The sequence below is a fragment of the Nicotiana attenuata genome, unplaced genomic scaffold (genome assembly GCF_001879085.1).
Source record: "Nicotiana attenuata strain UT unplaced genomic scaffold, NIATTr2, whole genome shotgun sequence".
Taxonomy (NCBI): Eukaryota; Viridiplantae; Streptophyta; class Magnoliopsida; order Solanales; family Solanaceae; genus Nicotiana; species Nicotiana attenuata.
In genome coordinates, this window is record NW_017671895.1 from 218,779 (window position 1) to 229,632 (window position 10,854).

The following is a 10,854-nucleotide window of genomic DNA, read 5'->3' on the forward strand; positions in this document are numbered from 1 at the left end:
CAGGAGTATCATCAACTACAGTCTCAACTGCCTTGTCGGGTCGAGGGGAAGCCGCAAAGTAAAGTTCCGCCAAGTTAGACATCTCCCAGCTACCCTTCCATCCCCCTCGGCCGACGTCACTGCAGGGCCATGTTCCACAGCCTTAGGAGAGGTTCCTGATAGATTGACCCCCACTGGTATGCCGTCTCCCTCATCAACGATCTTCCTCTTCCTCGGCCTCAGATTCGTATCGTGCGGATAAACCTCCTCGTCCTCAATACATGGAGGAGCCAAAGGAAGAGCGGGCATGGATGTTGAACTAGGGGCAGAAGTAGAGGGAGCGGCACACCTCCTCTTCCTGAAAGAAGGCGTAGGCGTCATGTTCCTCCTCGCACCCCCTGACAGAACCTAGAGGAAGAGTAAAAAGATAAGCAAGATAAAGCAGGCGAATACAAATAAAACATCAACCAAAAGAATAAATTACCTGTCGAGGGGAGGGCCGGTTTGAACTTCTGCCAGAAGCTCGACCAATCACGGATCCCTACGGTACAGGGAGGACTTATCTGACCCAATCAACGAGGTGTGCAACCAACTGAAGAGGTCGGTCAGTAGCTGCAAAATGAGAAAGATTATTCCACGAACTCGGAATGTACGACTTTTTGAAAAGGTAAAAGCAAGAATATGAATACTTACGAGTGCGGTTCCAGGCCTCAGGAAAATCTGTGACATCCGCCGTGACGGCCTCGGTCTTGACAAAGGAGAAGTTGAGCCAAAATTGTCGACTACCTTTGTCATCCATTTTAACCACCAAACACTTACCTCCACGATGCTGAAGGTTCAACGTCGTGCCTTGATAAAAGCTGGGCGCGAACAAATGTACCAAATGTCGCACCGTGATCTCGACACCAGCCAGTTCGGCAAACTTTGACAACAACTTAAGTAGGGGACGAGCTGAGTTGGGGCAGACCCTATAAAAGCGACAAAACTCCTCCACCAGCGGAAGAAGAGGGAACGAATAGCCGATGGTAAATGGGTAGGCATAGAGAGGTTAGTGCCCAGGACGGTGGGCGTGCACATCATCGTTATTAGCAGGTACTAGTTCCACGTGGTCGGGAAGGCTGTACTTGACCTTGAACTCCGCCAAGCGCTTGGCTGTCATAGAAGATCGGAAAATATCAGCCATCATCTCCGGCGGCCGTTGAAAGTCCGATTTTGCTTCAGGATTGCCGGGAATAATCTCCTCCACTGAAGGAAGAGCCTTCTCTTCAACGGTGGAGATCGTGTCTCCTCCATAAACGAGGACCACAATAGTCAGCGGAGTAGGTTGAACCCCCACATTAACATCAGAAGTAAAGTTCAACATGACTATCGACGAAACGCATCGGGAACAGGCGTCATCATAACGAATGACATCCTGATGTCACATCCTTCCCTTGGCAGGATAGTTCCAGTAATTTACCCTGGAAAATTATGATTTTGATACGAGTGACCCTCGAAGCACCACGTCGCCTGCTTTTCACGAAGACCATGACCAATATTATCCACTCACCAAACTCGTCCGCGAAGACGTCCTTGGTAAGCGGAGGGACTAATTGTATGGGCAAAAAGCTTCACATCACATATTTGACTTGGTCAACGGTGTAAAAGCCTTCGAAGGCAACTGTGCAATGGCATTATAGCATATCGAGAGATTGACGTCATGAGAGGAAGGTGGGTCGTCGACGAGGTCGAGGCGATCCAATAAAGACGAGGACGAGGACGAGGACGAGCACCTCTCTTCGGCGTAACGACTAGTTCTAGGATTTCTATTCCGTAGAGAATATTCCAATGAATATTCCCCCAGTTGTACCACCTAGGGATTTGTGGCCCTTGTACCCTTATAAATAGAAAAATATGTAGTTATAGGGAGGGATTGGACACTTTTTATAGAGAACAAGATATTGACATTCTCTGAAGACTCCCTCTTTATCATATACATACAAAGTTCACCTTTTTACATCTTTATCTATCTTTTCTTCCCCGATCTAAGAAGATCGGAATATTTAAGGGCTTACCATTACCCATTATAGTCAGAAGAATCATTGGGAAATCTCACTCTTATCAAGTGACTTATATGCAACTATTTACTTAAATGTCATTCATTGCTTGTTTCATACTCTTAAATCATTTATTGCTCCGTTATTGCTCCTAAATACACTAGATCTATCATTTGGATATAAATATTGACTTAAATTAACCCTTTTTAGTATAAATCTAACTATATAACAACCTAAATCTAAATTTTGGGTCATACAGTATATAATTTATATTATTCTCATTTTACTCTTAACGACACTTTCTCAAAGAACCGACCAGTTATGTTTAATGTCATAAGATTCAAAGGGTAATTTTGACATGCTATACGCACGTTTAGTTTAAAATCTCAAGACTATTAAGTTTTCTTTGCATTCTTAAACTTTGTACCCAAACACATAAAATGAAATGAAGTGAGTAGTGAATATATATATATATATATATATATATATATATATATATATTGGATCTGTCTACACTCTCAGATAATGAACTCACATGCTTAAGTGTGTTGGATAATGATCCCCTCCTTTGGCACAAAAGACTTGAACATGCCAGTCTAAGTCAACTCAACAAACTAGTCTCCAAGGAGTTGGTAATAGGACTACCTAACATTAAGTTCAAAGAAGATAAAGTTTGTGAGGTTTGTGCAAGGGGGAAGCAGGTAAAATCCTCTTTCAAAAGCAAGAAAATGGTACGTACCACCAGAACGATGGAACCAGTAATATGGATCTTTGTGGACCAATGAGAGCTTTGAGCAGAGTTGGTAAGAGATATGTTATGGTGCTTGTTGATGATTATTCTAGGTTTACTTGGACATTGTTTCTAACATCTAAAGATAAATCATTTGACATGTTTACTTCTTTTGTTAGAAAAACTCAAAAATAACTAGGTAATCAACTTGCATCAATTAGGTCTGATCATGGTACTGAATTTGAAAATGCTAAATTTGCTGAATTTTGTGATGAGCATGGCATAGATCAGAACTTTTCTGCTCCTAAGANGTGAATATATATATATATATATATATATATATATATATATATATATATATATATATATATATATATATATATATATTAACATGTTACTTACTGTTGTTTTAGGTTACCAAATTAGAATAGCTATAAGCAATTACCTAAATTTTGTAGGTCATCTTAGCCTAGCGGTGTGAGCATATTTTTTGAAAAAAATATGAAATGTGACTTATACTCCTAAGTTCTAAAAACTATCAAAATACCCAACAATACCCAAGGAACAAACTTGTTAATCTTGTATATGCAGAACCTTCATCGATGCCATTCATTATCATTATCACAAACCATAGTCCTGAATATAGATAAGTTTGGCACAAAATGATCATTTTTATAATGAACTACATAATGCACTATCCTAAAATCATAACCTGATATTTTAATATCAACTGCTAATAACACAATTACTAGCCATTATACTTCGTCAAATTGCAATAATATTACATGATCCATCAGTCCAAAAGAAAATGATAGTAGTGTTAGCTGATGGATTAGTTGGGTCATAATAGATGGTGAGCACCAACAAGGGTTGTGGTGGAGTGGTAAGTACTCTTCATCCTTAACCAGAGGTCTCGAGTTCGAACCCCTGAGTATGAAGTCGCCTTTGTTAGGGAGCGCTTTACCCCCCAATGTGGGACTTCCTGGCGCGAATCCGGATTTAGTGGGACCCCAATGTGGGTACCGGATACCGGATGGGAAACCAAAAAAAAAAGATGGTGAGCTTTTTTATAAAATATAAAAGTTTAGAGTAATTTTTACAATTGTTAAAAAATCAGACAGTAATATTTTGAGCCAAAAACAAGTCTAAAGCTACTTTTGGGATTTGAAAAATCTGCCAAAATATGGATGAAATCTATTGACAAACATGTTTTGCCAAAAGTTTTTGTTTCTACTACAAATCAGAAGAGATGAGGAATTTTTCTCAAGATAAAACGGAGTAAAGCAGAAATCATTCTGGTTTCTCTTGTAGCGACAAGTGAAAATTAGTTTGTCAAATTTTTAAGCTTACACATCAGTTCTACAGACCTTTTAGTGTTAAATAAATATGTAACTATGTACAAACTTTTAATATTGCTCGAGAATATCTTAAATAGTAATTAATTTGTCTCTGGTCAATTTTCAAGCTTTGACTTCTTCTCCATCATTTTATCATACATACACGAAGATTTCCTCCAAACCCTTACTAATTGTTTACTTTTGACATTCATCAAGGAGAAGCAGGGAGCTTTTACTTTAGCACAAACTGCAACTATTTTGCAGTCCAAAATACAACTGATCTAAAACATTAAGGGGCAGAGCGACCCATCATCAAGAGAACTACTCCCCCCCCCCCCCCAAAACCCCCCCACCCTAAAAAAAAAAAAAAAGAACCCTCCTGAAAAAACAAAAAGACAGAAAAGGAAAGTGCTCTTTGACCCCTTAAGTTTTCTGCAATGGGCTGCCGAAAACATATACTATTAGACAAATTCTATCCTGAGAGCTTAAGGCCATTTCGGGAGGAAAGTATCAAGACTCACTAGGAATAACGTTAAAGAAATGATAGACCTCTTCTTCATCGATGACTCCAACATCCGTCGAACAAACTGAACAGCATACATGTTTAAATGTTTCGCCCATATCAGAAAACGCTTCAGCCTCACCAGATCCACGTCCTTTCTTACCCCTCTTTCGTTTATTTCCAAGCTGTGCCACTTGTTCGCTCTTAATCTTGCAATTGACAACAAACATTGCTCGGTACTGTGTAACATTCTTTTCATGCCTGCATTATCAAGATAACATCAATTCCGAATTGCAGAAATATTACTAAAAACCCACTAGAAAGCTAACAAAAGGAGAAATGAAAGCTTGCATTAGTGACAAAAGGAACCTAGGCGCTTTCTTAATTGAACGGCTGACCAATTACATGCTAATGCTGAGCAATGATTAAAATCGGATGGTAACTCAACAGGAGTCTCCATCTACAAGCTTACTATTCAAAATTTAACTGGGCAATGTCATATAGCTGCATTAGCTTTTCGAAGTATAGTAAGAACATGATACAGAAAGCTGTCTTCTGCAATATGTTTTCAATTACTATTAATATATAGATGAAGAATGGGTCACTTTACTTCTGTTATTGCATTGTTGGTCCCTCTTGTTCAGAACTAAACATGACAGACCCATTTTGCAAATGTCAATGCGAAGATTCAACAAGATCAGTAACACGTCAACTTCAGGTTCATAGAGATTCAGCAACACTACTAGCAAAAGTGGAGTTTCACATTCAAGTTCGAGATTCAAAGAGATCAAATATTTCTGGCTGTTCTGGCAACAGTAAACTTTCAACTTGCCATTCTTTCTTTCCTAAAGCAAAAGGAAACCAGAGAAAATGGAAGAAGAATCAAATAAGTTTATCGTTCAGCTGGTTACTCCGGCTTTGGCCAAGTCATAACAGATTTCATTGCTTCAGGAAATTACTCTTTCCTAAAGCGAAAAAACCCCCAGAGAAAACGGAAGAAGAATCAAATAGGGTTTATAGTTCACCTACCTATCTCCTGTTCACAAGAGGTGCCTTCTTAAATTCTAGTAAAATATTGACATCCACCATGTTGCAGAGAAGACATGATTTTCCCAAGCCTACTAGCATAATAGACAAATCAGACAAACTCCTTAATTATACTGAATACTGTGACGTAAATCCAAGCAAGGAAAATGTGATGGAGCTAGAAAAGCAGAACCTAAAGAGAAAACTCGAAGCAAATATCTAAGACAATGATTTTCTGATGAAGTGTGGGCATTAAACGGGAAAGACAAGTAGAGGTGATACCTCAAACAATACTTGCTTGGTTTGAAGTGCAAAAGTTACAAGACTTCTATATCCTATCTGTTATCTGATGCTTGATCTAGACTTGGCTAAGTTGGCTTATCTCTGTCACTCTCACTAAAATAGGGGTCTTAATCAAGATCAACTTTTTTTCCATCCACGATCTTTTCATTTGCAGTCAAGCAGCAAGCACTAAAAACTCTTACCATCTCTTTGCATGTAGAAAATGTGTATTTCATTCCTTGTTTTTTGGTAAGTTTAAAAAAACATTTGAACAGTAAAAAGAATAATATACTTTATCACTGATGAAAGAGAACTAAGCAATTGGAATTATGTACAGAATTGAATCCCGAACGAAGTACATGGGTATTCTCCTAAAGTTCCGAAGAGAGTTGAGGAACTCAACAAACTGTGTCGTATGTGTCTTTCATGTTAGGTTCAGAAGGCAAACAACTTTAGACTATGCACTGCAACTTCCTCGTTTTTTCGTACTACCCAAAGAAACAGGATTGCCATTTTGTCTGAGTTGACTTACAAAATTTCTGACCAGACTCTTCAGATAAAACAAAACAGTAAACATAGTGACAACTGGAGAGAAGCACAGTTATAGATTAGCTTACAAGAATTACAAGGACACTAGCAACGGAAATTGAAGTAAGAACTCCATGAAAGCAAACAACCTGACTTAGGTCGTCCTTTCTCTCGGGATGGATATTTGTGGGTGGGGCATATTGATGGCGTTTGGCGTTGAAGAGAAGTGTAACTGAGTTGTTCCAGAGCATGCTTTTCTTGCTTTTATTTAGACTAAACTTATTCTCCTTTTCCACTTCCCAGGCATTCAGTTGTGTTCGTCTCTATAAAGCATAATGATTTGTCAGTGCTAACCATATTCTCAGACGTATCCTGCAGTTTAGTGACTTTAGTCTAGAAATTTTATTAATTATTACTTGTTGAAAAAGAAACTTTCCGAGTAATCCTTTAATATTTGCTTTCACCAAATCTGAGATGAACCGGGCTTTTATTTGTTCCAATCATACAAGAACACATCTTTGATAATGCCATTCCCGATCCAAATATTTTTCTTAATAATTATTCCTAATCTAGGTATCATTGATGCAAAAACACCATAATAGTAATATTGATTTCTCTTCTTCACCAACATTTATCTGGTATCATTAGAGGGCTATTCCATGTGTACTGTATATCTGGTTGATCGTTACCCCTTTTGCTCATGCTAAACTCGACCTCTTACATATTTAATGTTCCCTGGTAATCATTGTGAGCAATATCCAAATATCTGAAATGATACTACAGATCAAGGTCCAACAGAGCATACAAAACTTTATGGAGAAAAGATTCTCTCTACAACTCTGCAACATGGAAGCCTACTTTAAGATGTCTCTTCTTCTCATTGCTAGATAAACTTCCCTAAGGGTTGCAAGTACATCCTATAAAAGCACGACCAATATCCTGCATTTTGAGTGAGACGATCTGGTACCAGTACCACTAGACGATGAAGAAATAGAGAATTAAAGGAACTTAGACATTGGAAGCGAATAAAGACAAGTAGATGCAAGAAGATCCAAATATTTTGGCTGACTGTTCCTACAATAAGTTTGACCATTTTTCACCCCCCCCAAAAAAAAAAAAGGAAAAAGAAAATCGGAAACAGCCTCTCTACCTTCAAGGTAGGGGTAAGGTCTGCGTGCACACTACCCTCCCCAAATCCCACTTGTGAGATACACTGAGTTTTTTGTTGTTGTTGTTGTTGTTGTAATGGTCTGGAAAAAAAGACCCAAAACCAGTATATAAATCCGAGAAAGCAAGAAGATCCAAGTATTGGACTTAGAAGGCAGTCCAATTCATTTAATATTGGAATGAAACGGACCTGTATTGAGCAAATGGATATAGATGATTCATATAGCCTAGACAACTCAATTGTGATTGAGGCCTCGTTGATTGAATAATTGGCTGAAGAAGATCCAAATACTCCAGTAGTAAAGTAACAGAATCGTGCAATCAAATATATTCTTTTTAATATTCAAATTATAGGAAAATTCTAAAAAGAAGAAAAGCAATACCTTTGGCAATCTAGACAAAGTGTGGTAAAACAAGCTGGACAATTAAGGATGGCATCGGAAGTACGACCACCCCTTTTCTTCTGCACCCAGAGTTCATCCTTGTCGTCAAGTTCTGAATCATAAAATTCTGGCTTGACGGAGTAGTCTATCTCGTCATCATCAGACACTGACAAAACATCAAAGTAAATACAAATTAGAGAAATAATCCCCTATTACACCACAATAATGCAAGAGCAAGGTTACATCCACGGGCCCTCAGGGATTTGGCTTTTGGGTTTAACAGTCTGTGCATATAAGCAGAGAATTATCATTCTTTTCCTTTATAACCGAGAAATCCCTGAGGGCCTGCAGCACACAGTTCAAAACTTCAAGGATAATTGGCTCGCTGCTCTACCTCTCTCCACTTAAATACCAGGCTTTTGTCCGTGGAAGTTCGAGCTCATGACGTCCCCTAACCCACACATGCTCTTACACTATACAAAAGCAGTGAATTATCATTCTTTACACCCAAAAGGAGAGATGAAAAAGGTAGAAAAAGGGGGATCTCGGGAGTCCATAGCTCTATTGGAAAAATATTCACATTGGAAAATTTAGAGTTGATAGAAGTGCGTGGAGGTCGAGAATTAGGGTAGAGTGCTAGTAGGTAGAAGCACAGTTTCCTTTTCATATCAGTAGTATTAGTACTACGCCCGCTTTCTTTCTTTCTTAGATTTCTAGTATTACATGTTGTTTGCTTTAGTTATCCTATTTTTCTTGTTGTTGTTACTTCCTGTTTTTTCTTGCTGTTGTTGTTGCTTCTATTCCACGACTTCGCCACTATTATATTTCTTTTCAGCCGAGGGTCTATCGAAACCGTCTGTCTACCTTCACAAGGAAGGGGTAAGTTGTTGTTGTTGGTAGGTTAAGTTCAACTACATTAAGAAATGAGTATATCAATCCACCAATCAACTATGCCTCAATTCAAACTAGTTGGGGTGGGCTATCATACAATAATTTTGAGCAATAAACCACCACAACCCTCCTCCTTTATTCGTGTTCAGGACCAGCTATGTGAAGCTCATAATGGCGGAGTTATATTAAGAATTGAGTACTAAAGAAAAGGAATGTTCAATGGATTTGAGTAATCATGAAAACATTGGTATCCATAGGATGAGAGAAGATTGTTTAACTGAGAAAGGAGGAGAAAGAGCTACCGCCTACCTGTTTGCTCGGCGTGAGAAGGCGATTCTTCTCTCTCCTCTCTGTGTTGTTCGTCTTTGTTGTTCATCTCTTTTTTCCGCAGAGAATCGAGATGACCGGAGGAGTTGTGCCGCCGTGCCGGTGACTCGTAAGTAGGTAAGCGATGAGCCTATAGCATAAACGTGAATGGAATAATTTAACTCAAAAAATGGTGTTACGAAAATATTATATTGTGCATGTTTATTTATAACTCATTTATAGAGGAAGATTATCCATTTAGTATTGTGTTGAAGTTTATCTACAAGCAGCTGATCCAAACACGTTGTAATAGATTAATTTAAAGTTGGATAATATATCAATGTGTCTTTCTATAGTTGTCTTTGATTTATTACTTTGCCGTCTTTATTTTATAACACGTTATCAGCACGAGACTCTACCATTTTGAGCACTTATTTCGAATTTAATTTCTATTTCAGTGTTCATCTTTGAAGGCGACGCTCTTATGTCCTTTGTTAGATCTTGTTCATTCCAAGCATCATAAGGCAGATTGTTCTTGAGGTGGTGAGCTTTTCTTCTTGGGGGAAGTGATGTCGATATCACTTACGTCTGGAATGGCCAAATTTGTGTAAAGTAATTTGAGCCTTTTGCATATATTTAGTTTAATATCTTTATCATCGCTTTGCTTGGTTATATGTTAGGTATACAGTACCTATTTTGGGTTTTTTTTTCATCCTAATTATTTTAATAAAGGATTATAAGTGGATAACATTGTTAGATCCACTTAAACTCTAATAGAGTTTGCAAGAAATATATAAGCACCAGAAGTGGTTATGTTTCGTATATCTGATTGTAATTAAATTTTGTTAACCACCAGAAGTGGTATATGACTATGACCACCAGAAGTGATAATTTAGGCTTTCCATGGTTACAATTAAGATAAGTTAGAGAAAATTTCTCTATATTACTTGCATGCCTCGATTTGCTCCTGAAGTAGCATTATCTTAAAAGAGGTTCTAAGCCATCACACAATTTGGTGTGATTAATGCACGTTAAGATAATTATGTTTTGTTCCCTGAAGGATGAGAACTTTTGATAAATATTAATCCGTTCCCTGAGGTGAATGTGACAATATTAATAAGCTCGTAAATATGAACGCACTTTTGATGTAAATATATTAGAATTCACATCCAGAAGAGGTAATATGATTGAAGGAATATATACTCAATATTTCGTATTTTAAATTTGCTCCCAAAGAAGTAACACAATTGAAATTTACTCCTGAAGTAGGAAAATATTACGAAGAGGTGTATTCTTGTGCTTAAACAATTATTTTATATTGTTCATTTGATTATGATTTTCTCTCACGATACCAGAAGTGTCTGAGCAATATGTGATAATACAAAATGTGTCAACAACTCCTGAAGAGCTAACTGTTTGTCTAGAAGACACATGACACCAGTAGTTTCTGATAAATTTTAGATTGTGGATAATAAACGAAGGCTCTCGAGAGCTTATATACAAATATGTCATTCATATTATATGATTATGGTCAAAATATGTGTTATAGTAAACCCGAAGTTTACTAATACAACTGCCTATCATATTGAGATTACACATGATTGGAATATCAAAAATCTTCATGTTTCCACAATCATAGGGGGTAAAATAATATGTATGTGAGAAGTTACCCACCTTATTCTTCAAT

At 37.7% G+C, this 10,854-nt stretch overlaps 1 protein-coding gene across 1 annotated transcript; it reads right to left on the reverse strand.

Annotated features, from left to right (window-relative positions):
* Positions 1 to 4,437: 4,437 nt before the first annotated feature.
* LOC109210785 (E2F-associated phosphoprotein) lies at positions 4,438 to 9,377 on the reverse strand. The gene is made up of 3 exons (XM_019374251.1): positions 9,171 to 9,377; positions 7,971 to 8,136; positions 4,438 to 4,845 (listed from the first exon to the last, which is right to left on the reverse strand). Exons 1-3 carry the CDS (start codon positions 9,235 to 9,237, stop codon positions 4,593 to 4,595), a joined length of 486 nt encoding a protein of 161 aa, XP_019229796.1. The 5' UTR covers positions 9,238 to 9,377; the 3' UTR covers positions 4,438 to 4,592.
* Between the last annotated feature and the right edge of the window lie 1,477 nt (positions 9,378 to 10,854).